The sequence below is a fragment of the Musca domestica genome, unplaced genomic scaffold (assembly GCF_030504385.1).
Source record: "Musca domestica strain aabys unplaced genomic scaffold, Musca_domestica.polishedcontigs.V.1.1 21, whole genome shotgun sequence".
Classification (NCBI taxonomy): domain Eukaryota; kingdom Metazoa; phylum Arthropoda; class Insecta; order Diptera; family Muscidae; genus Musca; species Musca domestica.
In genome coordinates, this window is record NW_026712258.1 from 9135686 (window position 1) to 9158125 (window position 22440).

A 22440-nucleotide genomic window follows, 5' to 3' on the forward strand; every position below is an offset into this window, starting at 1 on the left:
ATGGCATACAAACTATTGTAGCGAATACAGACTTATTAGTCTTATGAGCCATGCTCTAAAAACTTTTATACGGATAGTTCTCTACAGAATATACTCAAAATGCAAATGGATTTCAGGAAGGTATGGGCATCCGAGAAGCACTTTAATACAAACATTGGTCCAGGAAAAACGTGTTTCTATGCTTCATTGATTACGATACCCCCATCACAAGTGGACTAGTCCGTAAAGAAATACAATGGATTAAAAGTCTATACTGGCACCAAAATGCACAAATATCAATAAACGGGAAAATTTAAGAAAGTGTTGATATATCTAAGGGAGTCGGACACCTTGTTCATTATTAAGTAAGAACAAATTTTCCATGAATCCATAAACCAAATCCCAATCGGCATTCTTATAAATGGAACATTTCTAAAAAAACATAAGTTATGCTGATGATACATGATGATGCACCGTAAAAACTGCTGATATAAAAAAAGCGTGTAGTTTTTGAAATATGGATGTATAGGAGAATATCCTAAATTCCTGGGACAGAACATGTTACAAATGTCGAAGCACTAAGACAGATACACTGCGAAAAAGAAATGATCTCAGTTATAAAAAGACGAAAGACTGCACCATATAATGCGATATCAAAAATATAAATTACTGCAGACTGTAATCCGAGCAAAGATAGAAGAAAGGAATGTTAGAGGTAGAAAAGAGGCAAAAGGCATCGAAAACATCACTGAATCGACTGGCATCCGAGACGTTACAACTATATTATTCAAGGCTAGAGACAGAGAGGCATAAGCGAATATTTTAAACAAATAATGTATACGTATGTCTTTATAAAATATATATATATATATATATATATATATATATATATATATAAAAAGAAAAAGATGTTTAGACTCACCCCTTGAATAAAATCTTTTATGCCTTGATAATATAATTTCGGTATAATACCATTATCCAATGTTAGTCAAAAACTATCGAAATTTTGTGCAATCTTTAAACCAGCTTTGTACACCCAATTTGCAACACATCCGATTTTATTTAAGATCATATTGTACCTGTTTTACCATACACCGCTGTGAGGGCTGCATCACACAACTTGGGTAGACTTAAAAGTAACACATCAGTCGATCTTGCTTTCGGTATCCGTCCATAAAGGAAGAAGTCTTTTACTTTTGGAGATAAAATAAAAACTCCAACACTTCAGACTTAAGCAATCTTTTGAAGTAATAACACAAATACAAATGATTGTCAATATGGGCATTTGGAACAAATTCAACTCCTTAGTCTGGTTTAAAAGTGGTTTATCCGGCAGTCAAGTTTCATAAATGTAATGGACGCTATCAATTCCATATTTATTAATCATTTCGTAGATTGCATCGGTATGAATACTTTTCAGATAGGCTAGTGATTTACTATTTAACCAATCTAACAAGTGGCATTCCCATTTTACATAGCTTTAGCATTTCCTTTGAATTAAAAACTAATATTCTTTCCCTATATATTTTCTCTTTACAGGCCTTGAATTATTGCCTTCCATTGCGAAAATCTTCCATGTTCCCCCGATATTTTTGGAAAATAAAAGGGCAATAGTGAATTGTATTTGTATCTGTTATATGTCATTTATGTTTTTCGATCATTTTTGCAACGGCAAACACAGACAAACCGTAAAGAACACGGAACTAATCTAACGTATTGACGACATCACAACAACTATTCAGACAAACAGATCGAATTGGAATTGGGATATCCTCCTGATACTGATGCACTCTCACTTACCTGTAAATAATAAATACATCATTGCATACGGAGAACATACATAACTACTTGCATACTAGAAATTGTAGAAGCACCCGACAGCCGCAGTAGAGGTTAAGTTACTATAACTAGAAGCAGCACTCCCATTAACCAATCCAATAATAATTACTTAGTGTAAGTGTAAACCGACCGGCAAAAACCACTAACGCCAAGTGAAAATAAAGAAGCAAAAGCAACAACAAAAATAGAAAAAATAAACACTCACACAAAAGGACAACGGAAGGCATACCACAAATACGGACATCTTGAGAAGTCTGTACAGATCGAGAGTGGCATGAGCCATACATCGGGTCATCGGAAATATGATGATAATGAGTGTTGTGGGCCAAGACCACCTGTACCCGGAGAAGAAAGTCGCGTTAGAAAGGTAAGTTTAGTAGTGGGAAAGCAAATGTCTGTGAAAAATAACAAAAATGAATTACTAAATGATTTTTTTTTTTCTGCATTCCAGATGACCGAAGGGGTAGGAGAACATTTACGTAATTCACCACCATCCTATTTGAATTGGGCCCGAACACTCAATCATCTGCTGGAAGATCGTGATGGTGTGGAATTGTTCAAGAAGTACGTGGAGGAGGAGGCTCCGGCCTACAATGATCATTTGAATTTCTATTTTGCCTGTGAGGGGTTAAAACAACAGACGGATCCTGAAAAGATAAAACAAATTATACAGGCCATATACAGGTGACTAGGGAAATACGAGAGAGATCCGCTTTGTTTTTAATTGTCTTTATCGTTTCTATTCAAGATTCCTACGCAAGAGCCAACTGTCTGTATCGGAAGACCTGAGACGCAACATTAAGGCGGGACTTAAAAATGAAATACCTCTCAGTCCAAACATATTCGATGGCATGCAGAAGCATGTCGAAAACACAATACGAGATAATATTTATCCATCATTTTTGTGTTCGGAAATGTACATACTTTACATTCAACAAATGTCTGCTGCGCATGAACGATTCAGCAGTAGCGGTGGTCCCACGGGGGCCGGGAGCTGTAGTACCGGTAGCAGCAGTAGTAGTGGTGCTAGTTGTGGCGGCGGTGGAGCCAGTGGTGGTGCCTGTGCGTTGCCACTTGTTGTTGCTTCCACAAGTACTGGGAAATCGAGCAGTACATTGGGTCAAATCATCAATTTGCCCGCGAGTACTAGTGCCGGCATTGGTGCTCCAACTGGTAGTTGCAGTGCTAGTGGCAGCGTATATGGCCCCTCGACTTCAGCAAGTTCTAGTGGTTCGGTCAGTGCCACAGATACCCTACCTCGCAGCTCAACCTTACCCACCCTACATGAAGATTCGGAACTGTCACTAAGTGATGACTTTGAAAAACTACGAGTAGAAGGAGGCCGCGGCTCAGCCGATATGCCAATGCGCTTAACACGGGATTTATTGTTAGCAACACAAAAAAGAAGACTGGAAATACGACCACCTGGGTGAGTTTCTTTTTGCCAAAAAAAAACCTTATATCTAACATTGCTCTAACAAATTGCATTCTGAACTGCAAATGTAACTAAGAAATTGTCCAAACCATAATTTTTCACGTAATTGGCTTAAATTGTATCCACACTTAAATAGCAACTTACTGCCCAGTCAACTGTCGTCCCTGGTATTGATAAATGTCCTATTTACAGTCCCATGTGATCAGGATTAATATCTCTTTAATTTGTTTAGAATTTTATGCAGCAAATTATATTTAGAAGCAAGTGACCTAAGCTTACATGTATTAAAAGTTTAATGAAAAACATTCAATTTTTTCCGAGTCTTATCATAACATATATGAGAGTTATGCCCACAATAAATACATGGCTATTACAATTATTCGTATTAGGGAAAACTCACTTTATGGACTTATAGAATTAGAGTTAGGCTGTATGATGTTTTTTAATGTTTTAGACAGTGAAAATGCTGTAAACTTCTAATACCTGTATAAAACGGCCACTTTAAGTTAATGATGAAAGGATGGAGCTGCCATGGAGCTCTCACAGTCACAGACCGCCGGTATTTTTAAGAATATAACGGACATGGCATAGTGATTCGATACAAAGCAACAATGCATGTTGTAATCAAACTTCTGTGTGACTCTATTTTGGCATCCATACATAAAGAAAATTTGACATTTTAACCGATTTTATGTTTTTATGACCATTAACGATGCAAAGGAATAGTCAATATTACTATCCAGAACCAATTTTTTGTGCGTTGTTCGTCGATTAAACTAGCAAAAAAAAAGTGTTTGGCTGATTTTAAGACAAAGTTTATTTTACCATAATTTAAGAGAGTATAATAATTAAACTAGAATTTGGACGTTTTTGACGAGATGCGTATTTTTCACAGTTCTATATAGAATATAGTTTAATACAACAAGATGTTTTCCATTTTAAAACTTGTTCATGCCTCAAAGAAGTGGAGAAATCCCCAAACTATTGTTGTTTATAATATCTTTAAGAGTTCAACAACAAATACAAACTTTATCTCTAGTGAGTTGCTTTTTGCGTGATCATCGCAAAAATGAAAGTGTACCTTTGCAACTTGCTGTAGTATTTTATAATATAGATGATTAATTTTGAAAACTAATTATAAATTAATTATGTCTACTCTCTTGTCAATTACAATATTTGATCTTTTGACGTCTCGTAATTTGAAATACAGAATCTGACATTTTTTTAAGAGAAACACTGATAATGTTGTCATGGCTAAAACCGGTTATGACCATTGTGCTACAGTAAATCTATTCATGATTTTATTTATTACAATATACTCCTGGTACTATATATTTAGAGACCCATACCAAATATAAATATTATCAATTTAATGTTATGTTTTTGCTTTTAGTTATTTATCTATATTTTTAGTATAGATATAATTCTCTTTATTCCCTAATTATTTTGTATTGCTTAATAAAATGATTTTTATAATTTATTTCGTTTTCTTTTTCTTTTATTTTCGTTTCATTTATGTATCTGCACACGTGTAAACAAAACCAAAAATCCATCCAACAACCATCATCCAATTACAAATGCAACATCTACCGTTAAAACTGCACAACCCACTCACTGACACACCAACACACTCATAAATAATATCAAATACCTCCACCTGACAAATGTCCTATTAAAATTAAATCAACGAATGATAAAATATATGTCGTGTGCTTTTTGTTGTTATTACTGTTGTTATTTTATTGTGTTATTATTTATTTATAAATATTAATTTTCTATGATTTTAATTTCTATAAAATGAATTAATTGCATGGACTGATGTACAACTATTTTACACCAAATCACCAACAACCTCGTTGCTCCATAAACAATTTATTGTTGTCCAATAATCTAAACTTGTGCATGTGAGTGTAGTGCTCATGGTTATGTTTATACGGGGAAGACAAATACCTCCTACGTACCGAATTCACGGGTAGACTCAGAAAGAGCAAGTGTCAGTTCGGGGGGTAGAACTGATTCTGATACCATGTCTCTTTCAAGCTGTTCGATGTAAGTAATAGAAGGTCATAATAAAAACGAACTACTTACGTATAAAATACAAACATCGTGACCCTCTACACATATGCAAGAGATTTCCTCAAATTTATAGCAATTATATGTTTGTCCTCCATTCTAGGGATGGACGCCCATACATACAACGAAGACATAGCTCGACAGAAACTAAAGCTATACGACAGAGTGCCATGGCCAATAAAGAAACCAATACCTTTCAAGTATGATCGCCTTAAAATGTTTCATCTTTTTAAGAAATTTTATTATTTGATATCAACACATATTTTTTAGGTTATACCACGTACTCAGCGTCTTCACTCAAACGAACATCGACCATTGAAAGAATCCGAATTGATAGCGTTACTAATACCCAAACTAGAAGAAGTCAAACGGAAACAAGACTTAGAAGATAGAGCCCGACTAGAGGTACGTTGTTCTGACTAACTGTGTCCATATAAAGAGAATTTTAATTGATTGATAAATTGTTGTTATATAGCATTTTCCTGATGAATCTATGCCGACCAATGAACGACTTGCCAGTGATCGTGCTTTTGCACAAGCCATTCGAGAGAAATTTGCCATTGACGAGGACAATGATCAGGACATACTCGATCAGCATGTTTCGCGTGTCTGGAAAGATCAAACGCCACACCGCTCACCTGGTACAATGTCACCCTGCCCACCTTTACCATCTAGAAGGCGTACAATAACCCATGACTCGGGCATGTTGAGTGATGGTGCCATGAGTATAAGTAAGTACCAGACAATTATATGGGGAAATTAGTTTACTAAGTAAGAATTTTGAAATCATTGTTCGCAACACATGACACATAATAGGAGGATTCTTTCTTCCATTATAATTGAATGCATTTCTCAAAAGCATAGAAAACTTGACTATATTTTTGAAAGAGCAAAGAACAAGAACTCGTCGTCTGGCATCCTAGTTGGTTTGGTAGCAAAAAATCCTCTTTAAATTCATCTGATTATTGATAAACCATATTTATATAAGAGAACTGCTACAGTGAAATTGTATGTATAAGCTTGATCACACTTGATTCAATCAAGCTGTCTTAAATAACTTGTGCATTCGGGCCACTCAAACGGAACGAAAAGCTCGCATGATTGTTTATTTTACGAATTTCTAATTGGTTGCTCACAATGAATAAATATGATTATTGTAGCTGATTTGAATAAAACATAGATGATCAAATAAGAGTGGAATCCGTTTTCAAAAACCGGTAACAACATTTAACTAAAAACCGCAAGTTGAACCCATCAGTTCGTTTTGCCGACAGATATATATCCTCAGTCTACGACCGTGTCTTTATACATTAATTCCATATTCCAAATTCGTTGCACAGATTTGAAGAAAATCGGTGACTGTGTATTTTATAAGAATTGTAATTATTGAAAATGTTGTTCCGTTATTGGGGAGGTACAAGAAGGCGTGGACCGATAAATTCCCTATTCACATTAGATCTAATTCCTACAAATATCTCGAAACGCAACATCTGAGAAAAACAGAGTTTTATAAAGCATTTTAGAAACTTTAAGTTTTTTTACTTTTATGGGGGAGATATATAGCATTTTTATATTAGATCTAAATAAAAATATGAGGAGTTTGAAGATGACTTATTTCTCATGCAACACGAGCATATCAAATTGGTTAAGAAAGGTGTGTGCAAAGTTTTGAATTCAGGCGGATAAAACACAGTTCTGTTCGTTCTATTTATAGAAATATTTGAATATGCGAAGATTGAAGTTAAGGGTGAGATAAAAAACTGCAAAAAAGTCAAACGCCATAATTTTTACATGTTTGTTTAAATATTATTGAATTAAAGCAAAAAATAACGGAAATAGCATCAACTTTGGAATATGTTTAGATTTGTTCAATTTGGTCACCTTTGGCGCTAATTATGGCCTTCAAACGGCCAATGAAACCGTAACACGCTGCCCGAATGTTGCTCTGCGGTATTTTGGCCCATTCCCGGCGAAGCACTTGCTTGAGGTGATCGACACTTTGGTATTTTTTAGTGCCAACCTTGCTTTCCAAAATACTCGAGACACATAGTCCAACGGATTTATATCCGGAGATTTTGGTTGTCATTGTGCGCTGAAAAAGAAGCGAGGAACCTCATTTTACAACCATTCTTGAGTGGCGCGTGCTGAGTGCGATGGTGTTGAGTCCGGTTGGAATGTCCAAGGTATGCGGCCAAAATGTTTGCGTGTGCGAGGCTTTAATACACCTTCCAGTTCTGGTGGCCAACCGAAGGTGCACATTTTCAGCTGACCTCTTTGACAAATAAACACGATAATTTTGTTTGTTTACAAACTGCTGTTTTATCATCGGAGAAAATCGAATTGGGCAGTTCACCACTTTCTAAGCCAATCGGAGCAACTCTTTAGCTCTTTTGAGTTCATTTTCTTTCACTTGCGTTGTAAGGTCTTGCACTTTTTGGAATTTCAATGGCTTTACCCCGAACTTATTTTTCAATATTTGCCGAATGGAATATTGCGATATGTTCAACTCACCAGCAATTTTTCGGCCACTGCGACGAGGCTTTCGATCAAGTCGCTTCTTTACTTTTCGAACCATTTCTGCTGATGTTGCTGTTTCCTTCTGTCCACTTCCTTGACGTCAGGCTACGCTACCAGTATCAACTAACTATCATATCAACTAACTAGCGATGGTACGAGACACAAAAGATTTATTCACATTTAAATGCTGGAGTGCTCTAAGTATAGCCACTTGTGATTTTCCAGCCAAATATAAAGAAATCACACTATCACACTTGGATTCCATCATAAATAATTTTTTCTGGGAGATCCTCACCAAAATGCTTTTGAACGCTAGTAAACAATATAATGAGCTATTACTGGAATAATTTTAACAACTGTCAGACGAGTGGCTTAGAAATGACAGCAGTGAATGATTGCATTCATATACACATACATTCATTTGTTCAGATCGAACAAAATTAATATATGCTTGAATACTAATTAATTGTATCCATAGTCGCATATAGCTACTATTTTAATATTGAGAACATATTATGGTAAAAATTAATTAGTTCGAGAAAAAAATATTATTGAAGGCTTTCCCATATTAAAGTAACGATATAGACAATTTCGTGCACCATCATTAATATCAAACCATCCTTAGGTGGTCATTCAATGAAACACTCAAAGTCAATGCCGGACCATAGTTCCTCTACAAGGAAGCTAACAAATAAATGGCCTTCCATGAATACCGACAGCGGCATAAGTTTATTCTCAGCTGATACTCTAATGAAGTACAAAGATAACAGGTAATTAATTGTTCATGCCCATACGTTTGAATTTAAAAGTTTTAAAACTATTCTCATTTTTTGTCAATTTAGTTCACGTTCTGGCACGAGTACAGCCTCTAAATTGGAAGAGGCCAAAAGAAGACTGGAAGATGAGACTAGACGGTCTCGTCGCTATACCCAACAGCAGCATATGTTGCCCCCCATGCAGCAGCAACAATCAGCCTCATTTAGTAATAGCAGCAGTGGCAGTAGTAGTTTACACCATCAATCACTCCCGCCTCCATTACCCGCAAAACCACAAGAGACCACAACAGTTGTGTTTTCATTTTGTGATGAAGAATATCCTTATAGAACTAAAATACCCGGTACACAACCCACACTAAAGCAATTTAAGGACTACTTACCCAAAAAGGGCAATTTTAGGTAAGAAATTGAAGAAGGCTTCATTCGATCGCGGGATCGCACTGACCACCATTTTTTACACTCTAATTTACAGATTTTTCTTTAAAACACATTGTGAAGATCCTGACAGTCCAGTGATTCAAGAAGAAATTGTCAATGACAACGATATCCTTCCCTTATTTGAGGGCAAAGTGATGGGTCTGGTAAAACCATCCGATTAATAGTAGTGTAAGTTTTAATTTTTATACATTTATATTATATAATGTAAACAGAACGATTACAAAAACAATAATGGAAAAAATATGGAAAACCACACAAAAATATATATAAAAACAAAAAAAATGTCAAAAAGAGACAAGCTAAAGAAAACTCAAACAAATTAACAACAAACTATACATATATCGAAAACAACAAACATACAAAAACGCTAAAATAACAAAACAGACAAACATAAAAGGATAAATTTATTTTATCATTTCACAAGGCAAAATACATATGCCTAAAATATTTTTGTATTAGTAGACTAAATTTCTGTTCAATCTACGTTGCGAGATAACAAAAAACATCAACAATATTTGCTATTTCATAGAAATAAGCCAATATTATTCTCAATTATAAATACAAATGTAAGTATGTGTATACATACGCATTTTACTTGTTTGCATCCAATTAAACATAAAACATAAATTGTAAATTTTTTATTTTATGTACAAAATACCACAAACACAATACACAACGTGTTTATTTAGTTGTATTATAATTTCACCAACAGATTGTCGCAAATGAGTAAAATGTGTCTCTATTGATGCACATCGATTTCCTCAATGGCAAAGGAATTCGAACCCATTTTGCTGCTTTCACTGCCTTATGAATTTATTATTGTAAAAAACATATTTTAATGTCGTTGATTTTTGAGTTGAGTTATTTTCTTTTTGATATATAACCAGGCCCATTTGTGTGAAAAACACGTCAACTTCTCTCACATTCGTTACATTATTTTTCAAAGTAATTTTCATGAGAACTTTAAAAATTGTAAACACACGCTCGCAACAATTTCATAAACCGAAATCGCACAACAGAAACGAACGATGACGAAATAACTCATTTGTTGATTTCGTTTCTTTGTTACCAATGACATCAGCTATTTTTCCCTTTTATAATAAGCCACTCCTTGACAATATTCTACAAGACATATATTTTATTTTTTCTTCTACGGCTTTATTCCGTCAATGTATAAGCACGAATCATATTTCCTATAATATATCTGAATCTCAATTATTTATTATGGTTAAGAACTGTAATACTGATTACTTAGAGGGAAAATCACAAAAGTGAAAAAAATTTTCAACAAGATATGTTCAGTGTACTCAGAACTACATGGTTTGGAGTAATAAAAAATAATTTCTGAAATGCCAAGAATATTTAAGAGAATTTTAATTGTTTGGCAAAGTTGTTTCTGCTTGTCTTTACATCTTTCTGAAAAGATTTAAACGATCAAAATTAAGGAGCAACCTTAAAAGCTAAAACTGTAAAATAAGAATTAACTTTGGAAGTTTTGTTGAATTTGATTTAAATTTTTTTTGTAGGGAAACGTGAATGTTATTGGAACACATTTAATTCTATTAATATTTTCTGTAACAAAGTTTTCTTAAGTCAAAAGTAGAGTGTTGTCAAAAATTGGTTTTAATTACCAGATTTTAAAGTACAAACGCTATATTCGCAATGAAATGAATGTGAACAAGAAAATGATATTGCACATTTTCAAATTAACATCTCCTACATTAAGGCAGTCGAAATTTAGCATTGTTAACAATTTAAATTTAATATTGAAACATATTTTGATTTTTTATTGTATGCAAGGGTATTATACACATATTGCCCATTATGAATATGCTTATCTAATGTACTATTGTTATAGGAAATGTACACGAAAAAGGCTACTTGGCTACTTGGGATATTTATACATGTATAGTAACGAAAACAACACCCTTGCGTTGACCAATTCAGAGCTGTATTTGTATTTACATATAATTTTAAACGAATCTATTTATTTTTATTTTGTATTTCATTTCCGTTTAAGGGCTACTTTGTGTATTTAATTAACATTAGACTTAACAATACATTTAAGTTCAAAAACTCTTGTGATGATGGTTTTCTCAAGAACGGACTGCCTGCAATAATACATACATATATCTTAATGCATATATGCATGTGTATTTTCACATAGTTTTTTGAGTGTGATTTATTTTTATTTCCTTTTGCAGTTTTGCAAATCAATTTCTGATTCCGTCTGCAAAATTCATTTAAAATCAAAAGAAAGATACCTTGTTTTTAATTCTTCTGTTTAGCTTTTAATCGATATTACTTTATCTTCATTTGCTGCCGCATAGAAACGTATTACGTTCCACCGTATCCCCTATTAACTTGTATTTTTATAGAAACAAATTTAATTTGTGATGTAATATTGACTAGTTGTCCCCCAAAAATAATCACAATAAATTAATGTTAACAATTCAGTTTTTTGCAATACTCATTCTCATAAACAACAACAACAATCCATCACAATGAAACAAAGAAAACAAAAATATATATTTTTAATAGGAAGTCACACCCAAATCGAAGCACACCAGGCGACAAAGTGTACATACTTGTGATGGGACTTAAAATTGGGTATGTCCCCACTATCTGCGACAAACAGGCCTGGTGTGATCGAACATAAATTAACTATTTCTGCTACTTATTAAAATTAAAGAATTAATATTTTATTGTATTATGATTATAATTATTATTTATAAATTTACACTTGCAACAACAACACAAACATATTTTTTACGTAATGATATTTTTTAAGAGAATTTGCCATCTTAACGTTTATAATAACATTACATTTACAACAAGTAATATGGAATAATTTGATTTCAAAATAAAAAATCAAAACAATTTCAAAAAAGAAAAAGAAAATAGACAAAACCATAACTCTGCTAGTTTTCAATATATTTAAAAAAAGGATCACAGTAGGTAAGTAAAATATTGTATTTAAAAAAAATTGAATCACATATAACATGGAGGTGTGTATTGCAGGCCGGTCCCATAATTTCATTTGCATAATCTTGAATTGTAAAGTTGTTAAAGTTAATGTGAAAAGATGTATATTTCCCAGATATTGTAATCCTTAGCTTGACAATGGCATATTTTCATCAATTTTGACTTACGCCTGACTTACGGTTATGGTGCGAAACCTTTTTCCACGGTTAAGGAACAGCGATATTAGGTAATAAGTCGTATATTTCAAGTTTCCTAAAATTGCGAAATGTAGAATGGTATATGTATATATGCAGTTTGGTTTCAATTTGAAAGGCACGGAGTATCATGGCACGGACCAAAAGAATTCGGAGCAGGCATTGCGAGATTGCTGCTCCCAAAGCAGCAAACACGAACATGTATACACAAATGTTGTGGTTTCGGGTCAATTCGGTATCGTAGAACCCGCTGCCGTGGAATTAAATAATTGTCGTTAATTATGTCGTTAAGTAGTTACAGAAACGCACTATAGACACAAATGTCTACAAACATTCCGTGGCGCATTCTCAAATAATTGAATCCATTGTTCAATATTATGGTAGGCCGATAATATAGTAAGACCCATTTTTGGTAAGAGAGTTTCATTAAATAAGAGTATGAACAAAATTATGCCACATATTGGTGGTATATGGTAACCGACGATGAGTGTTACCATGGTACAATAAGGAGGTACAACAGCTTCGTAAACCTACAGAAATACAGCCCTGAACCTATGCCAGCTTCCTGTCAGACTCATTCAAAATTATATACAAGTTTTCATTTTTTTTTTCATATTGTTCATATAATGAGTTAAATAGCGGGAAAAATGAATGAAATGCATGGATTTTCTCTCAAAAATATGATCCAAACTATTCAATCTTTCAATGTCATTGCTAAACTGGTGAATAGCTTTAATGCGAGCCACAATGTACGTGTCTTCCGATCATTAGTATTGAAAATATTCTGTTTTCATTTTTCAAAACAATAAATACATACACAAAATTGGCAGAAGTCGTGCACACTTAGAAAAAAATGTAATAAGCTGGTAGCTTTACCTTACCTTTTTATTGTACATTGAGTTTTCGATTTTGACTTAGAATCATAAAAGACAAAGTGTATTCCGAACTTGATTCAAACTTGGTTTGTTCTGGTATAAAATTTGTTTGGTGAAATACGTCGAATTTTACGTAACGCTGTAAGAATTAAGTTGTTGATCTATGAAATATGGAGGTGGTTTTGCAAAGCGTATGAACTGTACTAAATGGCACAATTTGGATGAATGGAAAATGTGGAATTTTAAAATTTAGTATAGATGCATGAAAAGTACTAAATGGTACTAAATTTTGCATAAGTTATATTATGAATTTTAGTATTGGGAAAATTGTGAGTGCGATTCATTTAGATAAGAAATCGACTTTGGAAATTAATTCGATAATAATGTTAATAATTAAATTAAATTAAATTAATAATGTACGAATTATTATTTAATGGTACAAAATTTAATATGGACTGTAGGGAAAGAACTGGAATTGTGAATATTGGTATGGAGATCTCTGTCACTGTGTAGCGTTCGTATAAGCAGGTGAATTTAGAAACCCGTAATATAACATGTACGAAGAGTACTAAATGATACTAAATTTGATATACATGTATACGAATAGAGCTGAACTTATGAATTCTGGTGTTAGGGTAACTGTAAGTTAGACAAAGGACATTTTACAAAAGCATTTTGGTGAGAATTTTCCAAAAAAAAAGTAATTCGTGATGGAATTCAAGCGTGATAGTGTGATTTCTTTATATTTGGCTGAAAACCACAAGTGGCTATCGTTAGAGCACTCCAGCATTTAAATGTGAATATATCTTTTGTGTCTCGTACCATCGCTCGTTACCAAGATACTGGTAGCGTAGCCCGACGTCAAGGAAGTGGACGGAAGAAAACAGAAACATCAGCAGAAATGGTTCGAAAAGTAAAGAAGCGACATGATCGAAACCTGCGTCGCTGTGGCCTAAAAATGGCTCGTGAGCTGAACATATCGCAATATTTCATTCGGCAAATATTGAAAAATGAGCTTACCCCGAGCAATTGAAATTCCAAAAAGTGCAAGAACTTACACCGCAGCCGAAAGAAAATAGACTCAAAAGAGCTAAAGAGATGCTTCGCTTGACCGAAAGTGGCGAGTGGTGCTGCCGAATTTGGTTCTCTCCATTGAGAAAACATTCCTTGTCCAGCAGTTTGTAAACAAACAAAATTCGTGATGTTTTTAGAATGGTTACAAAATGAGGTTCCTCGCTTCATTTCCAACGCACAATGGCCACCAAAATCTCCGGATACCAATCCGTTGGACTATTGTGTCTGGAGTATTTTGAAAAGCAAGGTTGGTACCATGGTACAATGAAGAGAAGATAGGTCAACTTTGAAAAAAATTGCAAGTATTGAGGTCTATCTGTTTGGCTTGTAATGTCAGAATTAGTATCAAAACAATAAAAAATCAAACAACTTGTTGCATTTATTTTGAATAAATAATTGAAAACCGCGATAACTGAATGGAAGGTCAACACTTCTTTTCAAAATCATGTACTATATATCTCTAAAGGATTATTTCGCTACAAAAACTCTAGATTTTGTCGATGCACACGTTGAAATAAACATTTTGAATAAACCCGAATTTGAATATTTTCTGGACAGTTTTTTTTTTGTTATTGAACAGAAAACACATACATAAACAAATAAGGATGGCATATTAAGCCAAGAAAATAAAAAAATTAAAATCTTATGGTATCATAGCCCTACCCATGGTACAATGAAGAGAAGGTAGGCCAACTTTGAAAAAATTGCAAGTATAGAGGTCTACCTATTTGGCTTGTAATGTCAAAATTAGTATCAAAACAATAAAAAATCAAACAACTTGTTGCATTTATTTTGAATAAATAATTGAAAACCGCGATAACTGAATGAAAGGTCAACAATTCTTTTCAAAATCTTGTACTATATACCTCTAAGGATTAATTCGCTACAAAAACTCTAAATTTTGTCGATGCATACGTTGAAATAAACATTTTGAAAACACCCGAATTTGAATGTTTTCTGAACAATTTTTTTGTTATTGAAAAGAAAACACATACATAAACAAATAAAGATGACATTTTAAGCCAAGAAAATAAAAAAATTGAAATCATATGGTATCATAGCCCTACCTTGATATCATTGTACCATGGCCCTACCTTGAAATCATTGTACCATGGGCAGAACTACCATATGATTTTAATATTTTTATTTTTCTGGCTTAATATGTCAACTTCGTTTGTTTATGTGTGTGTGTTCTTTTCAATAATAAAAAAAATTTCTCATTATTCCAAGTCAACGCAACAGAGGTTTGTTTTTTTATTTTGATTGAATTACTATCAATTCTGACATTACACGCCAAACAGGTAGACCTCAACACTTGCAATTTTTCAAAGTTAGCCTCCCTTGCCATGGAAAGCATGGCAGAAGAATACAGTTAGATGCATCAACGCTTAGGAGCATTGATATGTCAAAAAAATTCAAATGTTTTTTCAATTCCAAAATTGGTTTGACAGTTCATTGCCCCAGCAGCTATGTCGACGCGTCTACCTATATTCTTCTACCATGTGGAAAAGAGACAATGTCATTTATTCTTCATAAATATTTGGAACTTGAAAGATGCGTTGAAAAGACTATAGCAATACGAGTAACCCTCATACCATGGTAGAATAGGTAGACGCGTCGACACAGCTGCTGGGACAATGAACTGTCAAACCAATTTTGGAATTGAAAATGTTGAATGAAAAATTATTTAAATTTGTAAAAATTGTTGAAAACGCGAATTATAGTAGCCTCCAAATGACGTAGTATAAAAAAACATATAAAAATCTACTTATATTTGAAAAAATATTTAATTTTTTTTTTTTGACACATCAATGCTCCCAAGCGTTGATGCATCTACCTGAATTCTTTTGTCATGCCTCATACCAGGAAAACGTCAATAACCAATATTTTTTGGCAAAGTTTGAAATATAGTTGTGTATGTTCTGAAAAATATGCATTAAACAGCGCGGTAAGGGTCAGTCAATTTGTTATAAAACCTAATGTAAAAAATAATGACATTTATTAAATGCGCATTGTATCTGTATAAATCTACTATATAACGTCTATAGGAGCATGCCATGCCAACAGTTTAAAATCGGAAGAAAGACTCAAAGTCGGGCGGGTCGACTTTAAACACCCTACAAAAATTTGCATATTTAGTTGAGCTACCCATAACAATAAACGTTTTTATGCGTTATTTGTGATGGCCTTTGAACGCGTTTTATGACTTTAAAGCAGATATGTATATGCAGGCAGGTCACAGGAACGTATTCCGTACGAAAGTGATTAAAAATATTTTTTTTCTGTTTGAAACCACTTTGGAATTGTATTTTTGTGAGAACTCGTAACCTTAAAATATGTTAATGTATTAAAAATGTACTTTAAATATCAAATACAGAATTAAATTAAAAATTTTAATCTTTTTATTCAAAATAATTAGCAAGTTTTAATGGTTTCTGGTTGACGAAGCCAATTGTTAACAAAGTGTTGCCACATAATTTTCGATACCCTCCACCTTGTACATTAACTTTGTCATTCCGTTTGTAACATCCTTAAATATTCGTCGTAGACCCCATAAAGTACATATATTCATAATCAGCATAAAATTCTAAGTCGGTTTCCGATATCCGTCTGTTTGTCTGTCCGTCTGTTGAAAACACGATACAGCCCACATTATTTGACGTAGAGCGTCAAAATTTAGCAGAACAATTTATATTGTATCTAGGATGGTTAGTATTGAAAATGAGATATACACGGTCCACGTTTTGTGTATAGTCCCCATATAACGGTACCTCCCAATATTTGGTATTTTGATGATTTTTGTCACATTTTTTTCACAGGTTTGTCTAAAAATTGGTATTTGCGGGTCATAATGGATACTAATGTTTCTTTCACCCAAAGGTGGAGGGTATTAAAAGTTTCGCCCGGCCGAACTTAATGTTTTTTTACTTGATTGCACAGCAAACTTGAAATCGATTGAATATATAAGGGAGCTGACTCTGGGAAGATGCCACTATTTTACTAAATTTTGTAATATAGAAAATTTATATCGAAAGTAAACATTTATTTCATCTACACCTAATACACAATGTCGAAACGTCAACAAGAATTAATGCTAGGTTTGTCGACAAATTTAAAAAAGGCGATTCCCTAAAATGCAGACTACTGATGCACTTACCCTATAAAAAAGGACAGTTTCATATCCTTATCGTGTTGTTACATATGTATACACCAATTTAATATTCCTCCTCCTCCCAATCGAGAACATACAAATACAATTTGAATTGTCGGCTCCTGGAGATTTGAACTCATTTTAAAACTACTTATAAATATGATTCCCAATAAGTATGACTTATAAATTTGTTTCTAGTATTCAATAGAAATGTTCGTATCTTCATTTCGCCTTGTTGTCGTCATATAAACAAAAGAAAAAACAAAACATGTCCCAACTAAATTTCTTTGCATTTTTCTTGGCCTTCCTCATTTCGTATTATAAAAACACACAAGTATTATCATATCTAAATATCTATATTCAGATCCAGATTAAAAATTAGAAAAATTATTTGCAATAAACTTAAACGTTTATTCATTTTCTTGAGAGCGCACACGACCGTTGGGATTTGTCAAACGGATGGACAATTGCTTGGCACGTTCAACAATTTCCTTGCGCTTCTTGGAGGAAACACCATGAGCGATCTCGCCACAGTATACACGGTTTTGCATCATCAAAACTTCGAGTTCCTTGACGTTGTGGACGAGGAACTTCTTGAAACCGGTTGGGAGCATATGGCGGGTACGTTTGTTGGAACCGTAACCAATGTTGGGCATCAAGTATTGACCCTTGAAGCGACGACGTACTCTGTTGTCAATACCTTTTGGTTTGCGCCATTTGTGCTACAATAAAGAGACAGACAACAAACATAGGTCAATACAGACTCTCATCCACAGACGATTGTTTACTTACCGACAATTTGGCATAACGATCCGATTGATGACGGATGAAGTGCTTGGTGCGCTTCTTAACGATCTTGGGCCTGTATGCTGGACGAATGGTCATATTTGAGCTGAAATTGCACACAATACGTTTGATTAACACTCAGCAATAACACTGAAAATAACTTTTCGGCCATTGAGATTGGTGCACAAACTTCCGAATGTCAACAATAAAAACAGTTTACATATTCCTGTGTTTCACATGTTATTTTCACAAAATCATCGAATAGCATTTTATTCCAGATGTTTTTTTCATATATTTTGTGCACCATATATGGCTTCCTTGAATGATGTAAATAATTTTTCACGATTTTATAAATAAATACACACCACTTTTTCTAAAAGAGCACGTCAAAAAGAAAGAAAGCTGAAGTTAGCCGCAGACCAGCTGCCGAAATTTTTTGACAGATGTCACTTTTCAGTGCTGCCAACATTGTGGGCTGTCAGTTGCCGGTTTGTGTATTGACTAACCTTTTCGTCGAGCGAATATATTCGAGAATGCGAACTCAACGTACAATTTCCATTGATAAAATCTACTGTTGCTTTATTTTTATACCCTCCACCTTGGAAAGGAGGGTATATTAACTTTGTCATTCCGTTTGTAACATCCTTAAATATTCGTCGTAGACCCCATAAAGTATATATATTCATAATCAGCATAAAATTCTAGGTCGATTTAACGATGTCAGTCTGTCTGTCCGTCTGTCTGTTGAAATCACGATACAGTCCACATTATTTGACGTAGAGCGTCAAAATTTAGCAGAACAATTTATATTGTATTTATATCGTATGGTTGGTATTAAAAATGAGATATACACGGTCCATACGGTATACGGTTGGTATAGTCCTCATATAACGGTACCTCCCGATATTCGGCATTTTAATGGTTTTTGCCACATTTCTTCTAATGTTTCTTTTACCCTAAGGTGGAGGGTATTAAAAGTTTGGCCCGGCCGAACTTAATGTTTTTTTACTTGTTTAATTTGCTACATCAAACCGGGGTTTATTTAATAGTACGATATTAAACATTTTTCATTTGTGAATGAACTTTCATTTAAATGACCATTCTTTTGTTAAAAATTGTTATATTGGTTGGAATTGTTGGGAGCTGAATAGGCGTTGGCAACAGGTGTTGAAAGACAGGCATTTTTGGGACTGATTTGCAATATTTTCTAATTTAATATCCGCCAAAAGGCTATTTATAAGCATAGGCATTGACAAGCGATACAAAAATAATATCCAAGCATTAGACCCATTCGTCCACTTTCTCAGAAAAAGTTACTGAGTTGTAAATAGTAAACGAACATCATCTTGAAAAAATATTTGTAAGATAACAGTTTAGTTATTGAAACAACTTTGTGGTAATTTTAACAACAGAAATATTTTATGCAGTTTATTTGTTTACATTTTCATTAAAAAATGAATAATTAAAGTAATCTGACTTAGTGTGTTTACTCAGAAAACATAAAAGGAAAGTCGCAGTTAAGTTTTCAATTGAACATTTTATTTTTTTATGTTTATGTGTTTCAAATCCGGGGATATAAGTCTATTGTATCCTAAATGGTTGGCACGAAAGTGTACGTCGTAAAAAAGGACATATTATAAATATAAATAAAAATATGCCGAAATCATGGTAAAATTAAGACGGTAAAGTCATTTTCATTAATATGGTAGAAGAATATGAACTGTCAAATCAATTTTGAAATTGAAAATGTTGAATGAAAAATTATTCAAATTTGTAAAAATTGTTGAAAAACGCGAATTATAATAGCCTCCGAATGATGTAGTATAAGAAAACATATAAAAATCTACTTATATTTGAAAAAAACATTTACAGTTTTCTCACATATCAATGCTCCCGAGCGTTAATGCATCTACCTGTATTATTCTGCCATGGTAAAAAGGATTCATAAATATACATTAGGTGTGTCTGGTTACTTTTCCTGCAGGAATTGTCCAGCAACATCTTTCTGAGAGAGTAAGGTAGTTTTATTCTCTTTTGTAATGAAAATGCGAAAAGTAAACAGACGGTATTCTTGCAGAATACTGTTTTGTCAAAACAAACCAATTTGTCCCCCATTAAAAGGATTAAAAGAAAGGAAGCACCACGAAGTTTTAAAAGGAATTATCAATAAAATACAAATATGAGCAATAAAAGAAATATAGATTTTATGTGCATTGTGTATTACATGTTAATATGTACGTTTTTCACGTTTTGTAAAGTTGTTCTCCAAAAACGATTAGGGTGCAAGTACATAGAAAGCTTGAAGTCATGGCTAGGCATATTAATGTCAAATTATAATGGAAAACGACGACTGCATTTTAGTGCGGCTCTGTAATCCCTTTGTGAAATGTCACAAAATATGCCTAGCCATGATTTCAAGCTTCTTATGTACTTAGCCCTTTAGCCTTGCTAATTCCAAAAAATATTGGAAACACCAAAAGAAATAAACAAACAATAGAAAACATCTGATTGAATGTCGATGAATGAGAAGAAGAAGAGTTGCAAGTGATTGCAAGAAGAAATTTGTCCAGCAAGAATTTGCAAACTCTAACTGCAAGAACTGTCAAAATTTCTCTCTCCGACCGCTCTCTTTTGCAGAACTTTCGGGTTAACAGACGAGTTCCAATAACAATTTGTAAAAATTGTTACAAATTTTAGGGTAACCAGACACACCTATTTTGACAAGGAAACGTTGTGAAATGAATACTTTTGAAAAAACAATTTAAACATATGAGGGTATGACTTTACCTTCTTAATTCTATCATGGCCGAAATCTAGCGGGTGATCAGCGTTTAAGAGTTTGTTTTTGTTTCCTGCGAAAAGGGGCAGATAAATTATTATAAAATATATAGTTTACAATTTGCCAGACATGTCAAAGAAACGAATTCCTATCGAAGTGGTATTAATTCCGTATTTAACTTCTTCAGAAAACAAAAAAGATTTTTTTGCTTTTAAAACCATTTGATTTTTCAGGTGAAATTAAGTTGAATATTTGAATACTACTCTGAATTTTAGGTAACGCTGTAAAACAAAGTATATAAAGATTTAAAATTCAAAACGAGTCAAATCACAATATTGCAATGAGCGGTATGTTTGATAAGCTATCTCGACATTTTCTAATAATTTGAACGAAATGTTATTGAATATTATGGCAATACTAAATCGAATCCGGCAATCCTTTTCCAACGTACTCGACCTTGTCATTTGTTTAACTGACGACTTCATTTTTCAAATATATTCATTTTATTTCTCTTAGCAACCTTTGGTCTGTGCGGATGAAACATCTTAAAATAGACAAAAAAAAAGAATTTGTGAAAAAAAAAAACCAAAATCAACATGTGGAAATTACTACATTATTTCTGTGTGCTAAAAAAAAAACTTTCAAGATAGTATAAAAAATAATACCATCAAAGTGATAGTCAAAGCAAATACGTTACAAAACCTTGGTGGGATAATCACATTAAAGAACTCTATATTGATAGAACAAAACTCAGGAGAACTTACGAAAGAACTAAATACTAGAAAGACGCTTTAAATGTCACAAAAGCTGAACGAAAGCTGTACAAAGCAAATGATAAGATTAAGAAGAAAAATTTTAAGAATTTTACAGAAAAACTATCAGGCACCAAAAACATGAAAGAAGCATGGAGAACAATGAAAAATATTAAAAAATATAAAAAGGAAAAATCGCCCAACAGTGCTTGAAACGAAGAACAGAAAAGGGAATACTTAAATATGATAACAGATTACTTAGCCATCAATTAAGCGCCTACCCCAGTTTCTTTTACCAATATCACAGAACAGAGACCAGTTTTAAAACACAGAACATGGGAAAATGTTTAAATTCTAGAAGACTGAACATCAGGCACAGTCGGAATCTTCTATAAATTAAAGACTGCCTTAACGATACAGAAAAAAATAAAATTCTTCGCGGTACTTTCGGACACATGGATGAAGGGTGACTTTCCTGAAGAATGGAGGAACATTAAGTAGCTCCAGTTCTCAAGAGAAATAACAATTTATCAGATTAAAAAACGACGGGCCAGTAGCGTTAATCTGCACAGGTCGGAAAATCGTAGAATGTGCCCTCAAGCCAATCATTCAGCTCTTTGTGGATGAAACAACATAATACCAAAACGGTCTTACGCATTTATGCCGCCACTCATTGCATCAATGATATAGTAAATTCCACAGAAGTACTTAAGAAATCAGGATACAAAGTGGTTGGCGCAGTTATAGATGTCGAAAAAGCTTTTGGCAACATAGGCATTGGCAAACT

The 22440-nt window shown here is 33.5% G+C and overlaps 2 protein-coding genes across 4 annotated transcripts in view; one reads left to right on the forward strand and one right to left on the reverse strand.

Annotated features, from left to right (window-relative positions):
• Positions 1–9460, forward strand: part of LOC101894228 (axin) — a 70969-nt gene extending 61509 nt beyond the window's left edge. For 2 of the 3 annotated variants that reach the window (XM_005188286.4, XM_005188287.4), the window contains 10 exons: positions 1519–2185; positions 2270–2502; positions 2567–3247; positions 5168–5302; positions 5430–5526; positions 5597–5731; positions 5802–6057; positions 8469–8613; positions 8686–9018; positions 9092–9460. In XM_005188286.4, the coding sequence (XP_005188343.1) occupies positions 2093–2185; positions 2270–2502; positions 2567–3247; positions 5168–5302; positions 5430–5526; positions 5597–5731; positions 5802–6057; positions 8469–8613; positions 8686–9018; positions 9092–9218 (2235 nt within the window). In that variant the 5' untranslated portion in view covers positions 1519–2092 and the 3' untranslated portion in view covers positions 9219–9460. The remainder of the gene's footprint in view (positions 1–1518; positions 2186–2269; positions 2503–2566; positions 3248–5167; positions 5303–5429; positions 5527–5596; positions 5732–5801; positions 6058–8468; positions 8614–8685; positions 9019–9091) is intronic. The other variant, XM_059122662.1, reaches the window with a different exon arrangement.
• An 8213-nt stretch (positions 9461–17673) lies between these two features.
• Positions 17674–18600, reverse strand: LOC101894827 (large ribosomal subunit protein eL32). Its single transcript, XM_020038490.2, has 3 exons — positions 18488–18600; positions 18129–18228; positions 17674–18058 (listed from the first exon to the last, which is right to left on the reverse strand). The coding sequence occupies exons 2-3, from the start codon at positions 18219–18221 to the stop codon at positions 17747–17749; spliced, it is 405 nt and encodes a 134-aa protein (XP_019894049.1). The 5' UTR covers positions 18222–18228; positions 18488–18600; the 3' UTR covers positions 17674–17746.
• Positions 18601–22440: the final 3840 nt, after the last annotated feature.

Excerpts from the sequence above, each read along its gene's own strand:
- LOC101894827 (XM_020038490.2), bottom strand. The coding sequence starts at position 18,221 with ATGACCATTCGTCCAGCATACAGGCCCAAGATCGTTAAGAAGCGCACC. Across the intron at positions 18,059-18,128 it reads ATCGTTATGCCAAATTGTCG|CACAAATGGCGCAAACCAAA; the intron begins GTAAGTAAACAA and ends TCTTTATTGTAG.